General features: G+C 33.8%; 4 protein-coding genes across 4 annotated transcripts; 3 read left to right on the top strand and 1 right to left on the bottom strand.

The window, feature by feature from the left end:
* The first annotated feature begins 3,012 nt into the window (after positions 1-3,012).
* Positions 3,013-4,293, top strand: LOC128034599 (uncharacterized). The gene is made up of 2 exons (XM_052623235.1): positions 3,013-3,962; positions 4,065-4,293. The coding sequence occupies exons 1-2, from the start codon at positions 3,013-3,015 to the stop codon at positions 4,291-4,293; spliced, it is 1,179 nt and encodes a 392-aa protein (XP_052479195.1).
* Positions 4,294-4,785: 492 nt separating this feature from the next.
* LOC105789284 (uncharacterized) lies at positions 4,786-9,051 on the bottom strand. Its single transcript, XM_052627716.1, has 10 exons — positions 8,787-9,051; positions 8,487-8,563; positions 8,316-8,384; positions 7,508-7,742; positions 6,622-6,839; positions 5,877-5,931; positions 5,661-5,761; positions 5,516-5,582; positions 5,299-5,398; positions 4,786-5,212 (listed from the first exon to the last, which is right to left on the bottom strand). The coding sequence occupies exons 3-10, from the start codon at positions 8,349-8,351 to the stop codon at positions 5,041-5,043; spliced, it is 984 nt and encodes a 327-aa protein (XP_052483676.1). The 5' UTR covers positions 8,352-8,384; positions 8,487-8,563; positions 8,787-9,051; the 3' UTR covers positions 4,786-5,040.
* A 1,082-nt stretch (positions 9,052-10,133) lies between these two features.
* Positions 10,134-11,849, top strand: LOC105789286 (E3 ubiquitin-protein ligase HOS1-like). Its single transcript, XM_052623232.1, has 5 exons — positions 10,134-10,178; positions 10,255-10,315; positions 10,527-10,867; positions 10,959-11,117; positions 11,219-11,849. Exons 1-5 carry the CDS (start codon positions 10,134-10,136, stop codon positions 11,840-11,842), a joined length of 1,230 nt encoding a protein of 409 aa, XP_052479192.1. The 3' UTR covers positions 11,843-11,849.
* Positions 11,850-12,087: 238 nt separating this feature from the next.
* Positions 12,088-12,891, top strand: LOC128034596 (uncharacterized). Its single transcript, XM_052623229.1, has 2 exons — positions 12,088-12,746; positions 12,849-12,891. The coding sequence occupies exons 1-2, from the start codon at positions 12,088-12,090 to the stop codon at positions 12,889-12,891; spliced, it is 702 nt and encodes a 233-aa protein (XP_052479189.1).
* The last annotated feature ends 645 nt before the right edge of the window (positions 12,892-13,536 follow it).

Below are 13,536 nucleotides of genomic sequence, written 5' to 3'. Positions count from 1 at the left end.
AGAAAACAAAAGTCGAAAGTTAGGTTTGGTTTGGTTTATTCAATTTTGAAAACAAATACGGTTCAGTTTATTTGATTTTCGAGACTTAATCGATTTATTCGATTATCGATATTAAAAATCCGAACCAATCAAATGTCCACCTAATAACCAGACGAGAAGCAACCTAAGAGGCACTCACAGATGGCCCTTTGTCTTTTACCTTCTAGCTGGTCATTCATAACTAGTCATCCGTTTATTTCACACCACACCCATGAAGAGGCCACCTGTTGGACTCTCCATCAGGCCACCTGCTTTTGGTGGCTAATTTTTATCCCCCAAAAGAGAAACCACTAAGGCTTAACAACGTTGTACTATCTCAGTAAAGGGAATGTCAGAGTAAGATCACAGTACTACATTTGGCAACAATCAACATATAACGAACCTGCCACCTGGCGAATTACATGAGTGGGCCGCCATTCGTGTTGTTAGTGAAATGACACTACTAGGCATGGGGACCTCCCCCTTATACATACCTTAAGGCATGATGTATTAAGGATCTTCTCCCATTTGGCTCCCCTAAAATGTTTTACCTTCATATCCAACACTCTACAACCTTCGTCTCTCCTTTCTCCTTCCTCCTCTTTCTTTAGCTACTCTGACCTCCACCTATTACAGTGAATCGACCTCTTTATCACCACCACCTTCTCCTTCTTATCTCTTCCTTGTTAAACACTGATATCAACAATATCTTACAAAACTTTTCTTTCCATAAGTGTTTAAAAGTCACAAAGATTCCTATTTAATTAGGAATTGCGTTATATTGGATTTTATTTATGAAACAATTTTTTTAATGTTATTTTCTTCACTTACAAAATAAAAAACTCCAAACTATCATTTAAAAGACATAAAATTACTTATCATTTAACTAGTAAAAAGAACTTACAACTTTGTTGGTCAATATAAAAGGTATTGGTTATAAAATATTAATTATTTTAGTCTAGGGGTTGTTAAAACTTCAGTTAAAACCGAATTAACCGGTTAAACTGGTCTAATTCGATTAATCGGTCGGTTAACTAATCTAGTTTGGTCGAATATCGGTTAAAAGTTTTTTGAAATTTCGATTAACGGTTAATTTGGTTTAAAATCGGGTAATTAACCGAACTTAATAAATAATATTATATATTATATGTATTAGGCTATTATTAGTTCTATTAATTTGGTTAATCCGGTCAAATGAACACTATAAATTTATTTTTTATATGTTTTATACTTGTTTTAACAAAAAAAAATAATTAATTCAGTTAACCAACCGAATTAACTAAAATATTTAAGTTCGGGTTTTTTTTTGAAAAATTTTTAATTCAATTAACGGTCAAATAATTAAAAAGTTCAATTAATACTAATTCGATTCGATTAACTGTGTTAACACCCCTATTCTAGTCTTCCAAATATGCTTACGAAGAACATTCTCTTGGGCTCTTTTTAGTCACTTTTCCTTATAATTTTCGTAGTTATTTTGATTATTAAAATTAAAGTATATCCGAAGCCATTGCGTGGACCTTAAGAGCATCTAAATTTAAGGTTCCACATATGGAGAATAAAATACCAATATGTTTAGCTCGAGTAATTAAAAATTCAACATAGGAAAACAACATTAGAGGGATAATTAGGAGCTTTAGCTCCCTTCATTTCATACTTTTACTTATTAGATACGAGCGAATTCAGAAATTTATATTTGGGATCGAAATTAAATTATATGTTTTTAAAAAGTTAAAATATAATTTAACCATATATTTTTTTAGACAACTTAACAAAATTATTTTAATTTTGAGAGTTTTAAATACATGCATAACAATTTTTCTATAATGGTAAAATGTTAAACTTTTATTTTGACAACCCAAAATTTTACAATTTTTCCCGCTATGTAATTTTTGGCTTGCCCTTGTGTATAAAAAATGAAATACCAACAAAACTTTGCTTCCCATTTAAATGTCTAACCTGTTTCAACTCTAAATTTGATCGAGATTTAAGATATTCCACAATTTCTTATACTCTTCATAAATTTAGAATTTAATCATATACTTTTATTTTTAAAATTTAATCTCTATTTTTGGATTTTAAAATTCTAGCCTAATTATTAATATTCTTAAAATTATTCTATTAAATCCAAATTCATTACAAATATCTTTTAGTTACTTAACTACAAAGAGTTTTTTTTAATTTTAAAGTGTCACATCAATAAATTTAACGAAATTTTTAACAATTTTAATAATTGAACCCGAGCTTTGAAATTAGAAAATAAAAGAACTAAATTATAAAAGAAATATAAGGACTAAATTCTAAATTATTGAAAATTAATTGTTGAAAATACAAAATACTTTTTTTTTTTTTTGCGTTTCTTATTCTTCATAGTGGCATAAAAAAGAAACTACAACGTAGCGTAGGCAATCCAAAAGAAGAATCGTTTGGCATCTTCATGGGACCCATTTGCCCTTTGCCTTATCCTTAATTCCCATCATATCCCCACTCAGATTCTTTTCCCTTTGCTTCTTTGCCCCTAGTTTTGCAAATTCTGCCATGCATGGCTGCCACATTTTACATTAACAATGCATGTTTCTTAGTATACCAAGGTTGTCAATTGGAATATGTGTTTTACAATATTAATATAAAATTTAAATTTATTTATTAGAGTATTTATGTATTTTTGAAATATTTATTTAAATTTTCTAGAATTAAGAGTAAATTGAAATGATTTATATTTTAAAGATTAGTTTTTTAAAGTATAATTAAATAAATATAATATGTAAAATACATTAATTGTATTGTAATTTATCCTTTCCACAAAGAACTATTTGATGAGATTTGTAGAAAGAACAATTGGGATTTGGGAACTTAAAAAGGGAAAGCAACCCATGGATTAGCTTCAAATATGCTTTCACATTTCCCCATGAACTCTCTCTCCCATTCTCTCTTATTTTCCTTAACGCCAAAGTCTTCCCTTCCCATAATCTTTGCCATAAACAGAACTCTTCAATGGCAGAAACAGATTCTTACACCAAACATCATCAACTATTAAAACAACAAAACCAAACAAACCCAAACAAGCACAACACAAGTTTCCTTTACAAAAAAGCTGTTGTAATCATCATTTTCTTGGTTATAATCCCAGTTTTTCCCTCACAAGCACCTGAATTCATCAACCAAACACTGTTGAACCGTAGCTGGGAGCTTCTCCGCTTGTTGTTATTCGGCATAGCTGTTTCTTACGGGCTTTTTAGTCAACGAAACGATGAAACCGATAAAGAACCCAACAAGAACCAGTCCATGTTCGATAATGTACAGTGTTTCGTGTCTAGATTCCTTCAGGTATCGTCGTTTTTCGATGATGAAGCTGAAAACATGTCTGGGTCTGATGAGAGTAAGGTCCAGATATGGAGTAGTCAATATTATAGGAATGAAGTACCTACTGTTTTGGTAGCTAAAAAGAAAGGTGATGATGAAATTGAAAAGCCTTTGCTTTTGCCTGTTAGGAGCTTGAAATCATCGAGTGTTATGGAGGTCAATAATGGTGAGAATAACGTTGTTCTTCCTTCACTAATTCCATGGCGGTCAAGGGATGGTGATATAGTGAAGAACAAGACAAGTTACAGGTCTCCATCACCGCCGCCGCCTCCACCGCCATTATTGAAACAAAGGGACTATGTTGATGGTGAAATTGAACATAGGATGGAAACTAGTGATGATGATGATGGTACAGAGAGTGAGGATGAAGATGAAATTGTTGGCAAAACATGCATTGTTTCAAGCACCAACAATGGTGAAAACAATGAGGAAGCTGTTGGTCCAAGCAATGGTATAGATGGAGGATCTGATGTTGATAAAAAGGCTGATGAATTTATAGCTAAAGTTAGAGAACAGATTAGGCTTCAAAGGATTGATTCTATTAAGAGATCAAGTGGTCAAATCAAGAGAAACTCTACAAGGTAAATAGTTGAATAGCTTTGGAGGGTTTTTGTATTTTATTTTATGTATAAATAGCTAATACATTGAAGATTATTGCTTATGTTCTTGTTGTAATTGAAAAGCGTAGAGGGGAGGTTATCTGATCCAGTCTTGCACCTTCAAACTTTATTAAAGTTAAATTCTGTGAAGGCTGAATTGAGAGACAAATTCGAGGTTAAATTCCAGCTGAAAATAATACATTTGTTGAGTGTCCAAACTCCGAAACCAACCCTCTCTGAAAAGAAAAAGAAACTTGGTTTGTTAAGATCTGTGTTTGATATGAGTGTGTATTGGTTCCATTTCGGTTTTTAAGGCTTTTAAGTATTGGAATAGCTGCTCCAATGGACCCAAATGCTTTAGGATGAACCAAAATAAGTATGCTTCATTGGGCTTTCCTTCTTATAAGATATTGTTAAATAGGGATGAAGTACAAAAAACTACTCTAGGAAGTATAGAGATGAATCATAAATTTTTTAAGGTCAGGTGCAATTTTACCATTATCATAATTTATAATTTCATAATTTTCTAAAGAACTATTAAGACAAATTTATCATTCTTCAAGGAGAAGTCCGCCCCTTGCCTACACCCCTGTCAAGCCCAATGCTTTAAAGCCTACTTGATTCTTCAACAGCATCTCAGGACATTTTTGCCCAAACCTCCAAATTTCAGGTGCACCTTCGGGTTTTGGCAAGTAACTCCGTCTCTAGTTGGTGGTTTTGTTTAAATTTAAGGGCTAAAACTCCAGGTTGATAACGATAAGAATATTTCTAACATAACCATGACATACATATTGAACTCTTAATGAAAACAATCCAGTTCCAATAAGAAAAAAAAAATCCATACGCGGAGCATGGAGTTCACAATACTGAAGACTCCTGATAATAAACAGAAAATTCACACACAAACCGTCACACAAAAACACACCTATGTATCTTCAGTTCATCAACATCCCAATAAACCCATTGGGACTTTATTTAAAAGTCATAATCTTTTGAAAAGAAAAGAAGCAATTATATAAACCTTGGTTTCTTCAGTAAAATCAGTTGATTTTCTTTTGAATCAGTTGTCATTCACCACCTTCGTTTTGCCTTTTTTGATATAAGCTTCGTCCTTTATCTCTTCAACCGATCTCTTGCCCTTTGCCTCGGCCGACTTCTTTGTGAGGCCATGCATTACTGGGTTATGGTGAACTTCAGCTACGGCAGGTAATGAGTTCTGAATATCTGCACACCTAAATAGAAAAACTTGCTATCAATACGAGGGTGCTTTTGAAATATATTAGTGAGCAAATTAGAGTTGCGTTCATAAATGTTGTACCCTTGAACGGTAAACGTGTTCTCTTGTGACAGTTTCATATTGAGTTGATTTGCTCTGGCATCACTGGTGCCTTCGCCCGAAAGACCACATATCTCATTGTCTAGAAAACATAATCAATATTTACAAGTAAGATTGTTATAGTGTGACAGTTTAAGAATGTAGACACCAAATTATAACTGTAGATTAACATAATAGAATATCAACTTGCAGCCATTACCTGACAGACCACAGAGTCCAAAATAACCAAAGTTTTCCATATCAGAACACAGCAGTGACGGAAGAACCTATATGCAAAAGAGAATCAGATCTGATCCAAAACTAAGCAAATTGAATTTAAAAAATATATACACGCCAAAACCTACAGGATCAACAGTAAAGGTGTTCTCTTGTGACAGTTCCATATTGTGTGGATATGCTATAGCACCACTGATGCCTTCACCCGAATCATCATATATCTGGTCGTCTAGAAAACATAATTAATATTTACAAATAAGATTGTTATACTGACAGTTTAAGAATGTAAACATCAAATTATAACCGTAGATTAACATAATAGAATATCAACTTGCAGCCATTACCTGACGGATTACAGAATTCAAAACCACCACCATAGTCTTTCATATACAGAGCAACCTATATGCAGAAGAGAATCAGATCTGACCCAAATCTAAGCAAATTGAATTTAAAAAAAATATACACGCCAAAATTTACAGGATCAGCATCATGATGACCCTGTAAATAAGTAGGGAAGTACACAGCATTAGACAGAGAATTAGAAATTTACAGCTTTCCTACTCAGGACATTTGTGTGTATATTTGTCTAATATTTATTGTTTTTATTTGGCCTCTTACAAACAAGTGGAATCGATCAAACAATGTTGAAACAACATTATGATATTTCTACAATTGCGCGCATCTTTATTTCATTCCAATTCATTAAAATCCTCCATGTATTCCTTGAACGAATGTACAATCTAAGAATCATAAGAAAAAGGACATGAAAGGATCATAAGACATAAAAATCCGAATATATAAGTTCCAACAATTTCTGTCTGCTTATTGATGTTCAGGTAAAATAATCCAAGTTCAGAGTTTGCTTACAAAGAAAGTTCAAACATTTCTGGCCAATATATTTATAGTATGATCTTTACCTGTAACCCAGAAAATTAATAAAAGAAATGAATATTAATGGTCGTATCAGTTTATAGTTTGCGAAAGATGAAATAAACTGTCCGTCAAAGAAATTAAAGGGATGACAGACAAGCTCTACTTTATGCAAGTTCTGATACGCACATAATTCCTACATGCACATGACACTCTTACCTGTATGTTGTTGCAAATCTCAGCTCCTCTGCTAGACTCAGGATCTCCATGAATACTTACAGGATTTGTAAGCTTTTGGTTCTGTAGCCTTCCTAAATAAGGACCCAAAACTTCGTTTACCATATTTTTTACTATGCTAAACAACTTATCCTCTGTGATTAATTGCTGCGTTTGGTCCACAGTAGCCTCCGGCTGCACCACCATTTCCTTTTGCAATGCTTTAATTGAAAATATAAAGAAAACAAATAAGAAAATCTAATTTAAATGATATCAAGATTAGTATATATGTATATCAAAGAGCTGCTAAAAGGTTTATGCTATTGTGCGCTATTAAAATTTTAGTCCCTGTACTTTTCAAATTTTCAAACTTCAGTTCTCACCAGATAATTACTGTTAAATTCATTACGTTATGCTATTTTTAAAATCTGATGCAGCAAATATATTGACATGTGTATAATGCCACGTCAGCTTGTTATTTCCATATATTACTCACTACAATTCCAACTAATTGGTTAATGAACGTGTTTAACGTTAAGAATGAAATTTTAAAATTCGAAAAATATAAGGGCTTAAAATGATCCAAATGAAGAAAATGAACTAAATCTACAATTGTATGTATAAAACAGTACTAGTAATTGAATTTAGAGAATAGCCAAAGCCAAGCAGAAAAGCAAATTTAAGGAAATGAAGCACAAAAATAATTTCTACAAGAAACCTAGGTACATAACATGCCCTTAACCAACTGTTACTATGATGATTTCTCTCCAAACACTGACTTAAGCATCGAAACATGTTTGGGAACTCCATCTATGGCATTCCCCAAGCAGTCTCAAGCACATCAATAAATGTTATTAATCAACATGTGGTACTTCCTTAAAAACCATACCTGTGAGTGAGATTGAGTCAGGAAGGTGCTTGGCACTTCGCTTCTTTTGAACTGGACTTGCATATTGCGTCAAATATGACTTAAGGGCTTTAAATGCATCTTGGACGTCGTCACCACTGCCATTTTCTGCAATAATAGGTTCCATCAGATTTCTCAACAATTGCAGTATGAACTGTGGATCATGGAGTTGATACTTTGCTTTCGTTACTGCCATCACCCTTTCATGCACACACCCCTACATTCAAAAAGAGATTAGAAAACAATAAAAAGTAAACCAACTATTAATGCGTTTTCTAATGTTATCAAAACAGTGCCTGAAATTGCAGGATTTTCATGGTTAAAAGTACCATGGCGGCCCTTGTATTAGAAGACGGATTGCATTTTGCCCCCTTCACTCAAAAATTGACAAATTAGTCCTTGTATGTTAGATTCAATTCATTCCAAAGGTTAAAAACCAGTAGTTGTGACTGTTCGGTTATTCTATTAGGCATGTCGGTTTTTAACAATAAAAATAGATGAAACTTTTAACAGGAAGGACCCATTTGCTCTTTGATCTAAGATATAGGAATTAATTTGACCGGTCTTTAGTAAAGAGGGCAAAATGTAATTTGATTCCGAGAGGAGAGAAAATATGAGAAAAGTGTATATGCATTTTTTAAATATTTGTTTTCTTCCTTTCATTACACTTATGGAAATAAAAAATTTGTTTTCCAATCTTCCTATTTTTCTACTGTTTTAGTTTTTCATCTTTCGCTGTATACCAAGCCAAGCCTAAAACAAATTATAAAAGAAAGAGGGAAAGCCATACCTTGGTTAGATAAGTGTTATCACCATCCAGTAGCATAGATATCAATTATCCTACTACTTTATCACATATCTGCATATTGAAAGCAACCAAAAATTCAAACTATTATTAAACAAAAAAAAAAAAGAATTTAGTGGGAAAAATAGAACTTGATTGGAAAAAAAAAATCGGTACTGCTAATCTTTCACGATAGCTTTTATCTTTATCTTCATCTTTATTTTTCTTCACCTTTTTCCCCATCGAACTACAATCTGAGAATAGGAAGAAAAATGATATTAAAAAGATCATAAAATTTTGAATAGATAAACTAAAAACATGCTTTCTAATGTTGGGAAAAGAAGAAAAGAAATATCTCCCTAGAAAAGAACGATTACATAGTACACAGAAAGAGAGAGAGAAACTGGTAATCAAAGAAAAATACAAACCAAACTTGATTATATCAAAGCAAAGAGAAAGGAGTAATGGATTGCTTACGGCTGTAGGGTACAGTAGAGTAGAGAATTGTTGTGCCGTCGCAGACCTGTTTATCACTGTTTTGCCCAAAACTCAAAACTTATATACCCAAAGCTTCGCACCAGTCCATCGCGCGATATTGTGTCGAGGTTTTGAATCATTTTGTCATCCCAAATTTTCAGACGTAGATGGACTTTCTTTTGTTTATTTTAAAAGTCTTATTTTACTGTTGAAAGGAGAACGCGCCTACCATTTTCATTTCGTTGTTTTCTCCAGTGTTTTACTCTAAAGAAATCAAATGACATTTTTAATGGTAAAAAGGCAGTAGGGAGGGATTGCATTTTGCCCGCCGTAAAATTAATCTATATACATTTTTAAAAGCTTAAATTAGCTCTTAATTTTTTGTTGAAGAAGTTGAAATGGTTTTTTTTTTAAACTATACAAATAGACAACTAATTATATCCTTCTTCCTATTTTACTCACAAAACTATTAATTTTTTATTTAGTCACTATACTTTTTAAAATTAAATATTTTAATCACTTTAAGTTAGAAGTGCTTATAGGTCAAGTCGGGTTGAGTTCAGTCCAGGCCTAAACATGATATTAACATATTTTATACTTTGCCTAAGCTCGACCTAACCCGATATAGACTTAAAATTTTACCCGAACCCACTCACATTTGCAAAAGACAAATTCAAACTCATTTTAAGAGCACATTTGTTTACATAGAATTGGTTAGTTTATTATTAAGTTCACATTTTTGTTGTAAATAATAGTGTTTTAGGTTAAATTCAGTTTGGGTGAATTTTGAATAATTTATTGTATAGCTTTGGAATAGGCTAGGAAATTATAATGTCTAGTTTAAATTTCAGGAAGCTTTAGAACACTTGGCATCTGTTGACCTTAGTGAGTTATTCAATGAGGTGAAAACCGAATACTGTCGAGCAACTAGAGACTTAGGACGATGTGGGCATTATGTGAAGTATGTGTTGAACTCTTGCGGACATACCTCGTTATGTGCCGAGAGTTGTCAAAGATGTGATCTTTGTCCGATTTGTAGAATCCCATTGGCGAGTGGTAACAATAAACTTCGCCTACGCCTGTTCGATGAGTGCATGGACGCTGGCCTCATTTCTAGAAGATATGGTGATATTTTTCAAAAATAAAGAAGATAGAGATGATCAAATGAATGCTGATGTTCAACGTCTTTATTCTTTTTTTGATGTCTCCTTGGAGAATAACTTGGTTTCTTTGGTTTGTCATTGTATCCTTTTACTTGTCTAGATTTAGTCATTTAGGGCATATTGATTTGTTTATATTTTTATAAAACACATCCCGAATATTGATTTAGTCCTTTGGCACAGCTCCATGACTTGCATCACCTTCAAAGAAAGTATATTGAAGACGAAGCAAGTTTGATTCAATTAAGAAGATATTTAACCATATATTAGCATCTTTTTAAGAGCAACAACTGTTACAAAATTTTCAGCATCCTGAGATCATAATGTGGTGTATGAGGCACCAATTCTTGGAACATGTGAGGTCTCATTGTTAGAATTAAGTGACCCAAATACTTATTTAAATCAAATACAGTGGTAAAATAAAATAAACTATAGAATTATATTTCTTTTATTTTATTTTTAGAATAAGGTTTAGTCTATTTATAAGCTTGTAAATTAATTCGAATTCGACATAACGAATTTTCTTCTCCTCTACCTGTGGTTTTTTCCCATTCGGGTATAATTTACTTTTACACTATTCATGCTAATTTCACATCCTGGCATAATCTTGTCCGTGAAAGAATATCGGCTGCAACTGCACGTGCATGGCCTGATGTAGTAGATCGCTCAGCCGACTCCACTAGACAGGATGGCTCTCTATTTATTGAAGATGCACTAGCAAATCTTGACATCGAACAAGCATGTGATCAGGAGCTTGGAGAAGAGTCATATTTTGCATTTTTACTGAAGGACAGCTCCTCCTTTTCTCGGTCTAAAATAGAGGGATTGATAGGGTGTTACCCATTTGAAAGTCTCCAGGCTGCTGTGGGCATCCTCTTTCTACGTGGTAGTTCTGATTTGGTGGTTGCAAAGCAAGCAATTGTATCCTTCTCTTTTTGATGTGGTTTGCTTCTATTGATTGGACATGCTTTCAGTTGCGCAAATTCCTTTGATTTTCTTAATTGAGATACAGTTTGTATATTACTTGTTTGATCGGCATTGGAGTAGGCCTGAAGAAGAATGGAGAGATATTGTGGATGACTTTGCTACCTCCTTTGGTATAAACAGGCATTCATTACTCGAATCATTCATTTTCTGTCTTTTGGACGATCACACAGATGAGGCTTTACCGGCATAGTAGTAAAGAACTACTTTTTGTCCTTAAGGCTATACTCTCACACTTTTATTATAATTTCACATGCTGATTATTTTTAGCTAAATCGTATTTCTTAGGGATCTTTTCAACTTCTTCCAGAGATATCTGGCCCAACAACTCATCCTAAGATTGCACGAGTTCTGTTAGAACGGCAGAATCCCGAGGCTGCTCACATGGTGTTACGCTGGTCTGGTCGTGATGATGGATCACAGTTGGTTTCGATTAGTGAGGCTGTGACTGTTGTTTGGGTGAAAGTGGAATGTAGGCTTTTGACTGAAGCATTCACATATCAGCGGATGCTCTGTACTAAAGTCCGGGAAAAGAATTTCAAGTATGGTCCAAGTGAGGATGGCCAATGCAGGTCCTGGATGGACTGGACAGAAATATTGGTCTCTGAATTATGCTGTTTATGTATTCGGAGGAACTTGGTAGATCGAATAATAGAGTTGCCACGGAATTCTGATGAGGAGAAATATATTCATAAATGCCTGTTAGATTGTGCCACTGATGATCCTTCATCTGCTAATGGAAGTCTCCTTGTTGTATTCAAACTTCAGGTAACTGACATACATACAGCATGCAATCGTGTAACATTTAGATTAGGGCTCTATGGGGTAAAATATACATTCAGCATGCAATCGTGTAACAAAACTCTTCAATGGCAGAAACTGATTCTTACACCAAACATCATCAACTATTAAAACAAAACCAAACAAACCCAAACAAGCACAACACAAGTTTCCTTTACAAAAAAGCTGTTGTAATCATCATTTTCTTGGTTATAATCCCAGTTTTTCCCTCACAAGCACCTGAATTCATCAACCAAACCCTGTTGAACCGTAGCTGGGAGCTTCTCCGCTTGTTGTTATTCGGCATAGCTGTTTCTTACGGGCTTTTTAGTCAACGAAACGATGAAACCGATACAGAACCCAACAACAACCAGTCCATGTTCGATAATGTACAGTGTCTCGTGTCTAGATTCCTTCAGGTATCGTCGTTTTTCGATGATGAAGCTGAAAACATGTCTGGGTCTGACGAGAGTAAGGTCGAGATATGGAGTAGTCAATATTATAGGAATGAATTACCTACTGTTTTGGTAGCTAAAAAGAAAGGTGATGGTGAAATTGAAAAGCCTTTGCTTTTGCCTGTTAGGAGCTTGAAATCATCAAGTGTTAAGGAGGTCAATAATGGTGAGAATAGCGTTGTTCTTCCTTCACTAATTCCATGGCGGTCAAGGGATGGTGATATAGTGAAGAACAAGACAAGTTACAGGTCTCCATCACCGCCGCCGCCTCCACCGCCATTATTGACACAAAGGGACTATGTTGATGGTGATATTGAACATGGGATGGAAACTAGTGATGATGATGATGGTACAGAGAGTGAGAATGAAGATGAAATTGTTGGCCAAACATGCATTGTTTCAAGTACCAACAATGGTGAAAACAATGAGGAAGCTGTTGGTCCAAGCAAAGGTATAGATGGAGGATCTGATGTTGATAAAAAGGCTGATGAATTTATAGCTAAAGTTAGAGAACAGATTAGGCTTGAAAGGATTGATTCTATTAAGAGATCAAGTGGTCAAACCAAGAGAAACTCTACAAGGTAAATAGTTGAATAGCTTTGGAGGGTTTTTGTATTTTATTTTATGTATAAATAGCTAATACATTGAAGATTGTTGCTTATGTTCTTGTTGTAATTGAAAAGTGTAGAGGGGAGGTTATCTGATCCAGTCTTGCACCTTCAATGAAAGTATTAGTTAAGTGGTAATATTTTTATCCATCAATGCCATATAAAATGTGGGTTCAAACTTTATTAAAGTTAAATTCTGTGAAGGCTGAACAAAAATTCGAGGTTAAATTCTAGCAGAAAATAATACATTTGTTGAGTGTCCAAAACTAACCCCTAAATAAAAGGAAAAAAAAACTTGTTTGCGTCTCATGTCAGGCTTATATGTAATTATCATTACTTGGTTTGTTAAGATATGCGTTCGATATGAGTGTGTATTGGGTTCTATTTCGTATCGAATTGCTTGAAAAAGGTCAGGTTTTTAAGGCTTTTAAGTACTGGAATAGCTGGTCCAATGGACCCAAATGCATTAGAATGAACCAAAATAAGTATGCTTCATTGGGCTGTCCTTCTTATAAGATATTATTAAATAGGGATGAAGTACAAAAAACCACTCTAGGAAGTATAGAGATAAATCATAAATTTTTTAAGGTAAAGTGCAATTTTACTATTATAATAATTTATAATTTCATAAATTTCTAAAGAACTATAAGACAATTTTACCATTCTTCAAGGAGAAGTCCGCTACTTGCCCCTTGTCTACACCCCTGTTAAACCCAATGCTTTAAAGCCTATTTGATTCTTCAACATCATCTCAGGACATTTT

This window comes from Gossypium raimondii, chromosome 2 (assembly GCF_025698545.1).
Source record: "Gossypium raimondii isolate GPD5lz chromosome 2, ASM2569854v1, whole genome shotgun sequence".
NCBI classification, from domain to species: Eukaryota; Viridiplantae; Streptophyta; class Magnoliopsida; order Malvales; family Malvaceae; genus Gossypium; species Gossypium raimondii.
The sequence above is the reverse complement of the archived record's forward strand: the minus strand, read 5'-3'. Positions and strand labels throughout refer to the sequence as shown.

What these genes read in the sequence shown, in the direction of transcription:
- LOC128034596 (XM_052623229.1), top strand. Translation starts at nt 12,088, where the DNA reads ATGTTCGATAATGTACAGTGTCTCGTGTCTAGATTCCTTCAGGTATCG. An exon ending in ACCAAGAGAAACTCTACAAG is followed by an intron (nt 12,747 to 12,848) that starts GTAAATAGTTGA and finishes GTAATTGAAAAG; the next exon opens with TGTAGAGGGGAGGTTATCTG.
- LOC105789284 (XM_052627716.1), bottom strand. Translation starts at nt 8,351, where the DNA reads ATGCTACTGGATGGTGATAACACTTATCTAACCAAG. An exon ending in ATAACACTTATCTAACCAAG is followed by an intron (nt 7,743 to 8,315) that starts GTATGGCTTTCC and finishes TTTTGAATGTAG; the next exon opens with GGGTGTGTGCATGAAAGGGT. An exon ending in AACACGTTTACCGTTCAAGG is followed by an intron (nt 5,213 to 5,298) that starts GTACAACATTTA and finishes TTTTCTATTTAG; the next exon opens with GTGTGCAGATATTCAGAACT.
- LOC128034599 (XM_052623235.1), top strand. Translation starts at nt 3,013, where the DNA reads ATGGCAGAAACAGATTCTTACACCAAACATCATCAACTATTAAAACAA. An exon ending in ATCAAGAGAAACTCTACAAG is followed by an intron (nt 3,963 to 4,064) that starts GTAAATAGTTGA and finishes GTAATTGAAAAG; the next exon opens with CGTAGAGGGGAGGTTATCTG.
- LOC105789286 (XM_052623232.1), top strand. Translation starts at nt 10,134, where the DNA reads ATGACTTGCATCACCTTCAAAGAAAGTATATTGAAGACGAAGCAA. An exon ending in GGAACATGTGAGGTCTCATT is followed by an intron (nt 10,316 to 10,526) that starts GTTAGAATTAAG and finishes TTTACACTATTC; the next exon opens with ATGCTAATTTCACATCCTGG. An exon ending in ACACAGATGAGGCTTTACCG is followed by an intron (nt 11,118 to 11,218) that starts GCATAGTAGTAA and finishes CGTATTTCTTAG; the next exon opens with GGATCTTTTCAACTTCTTCC.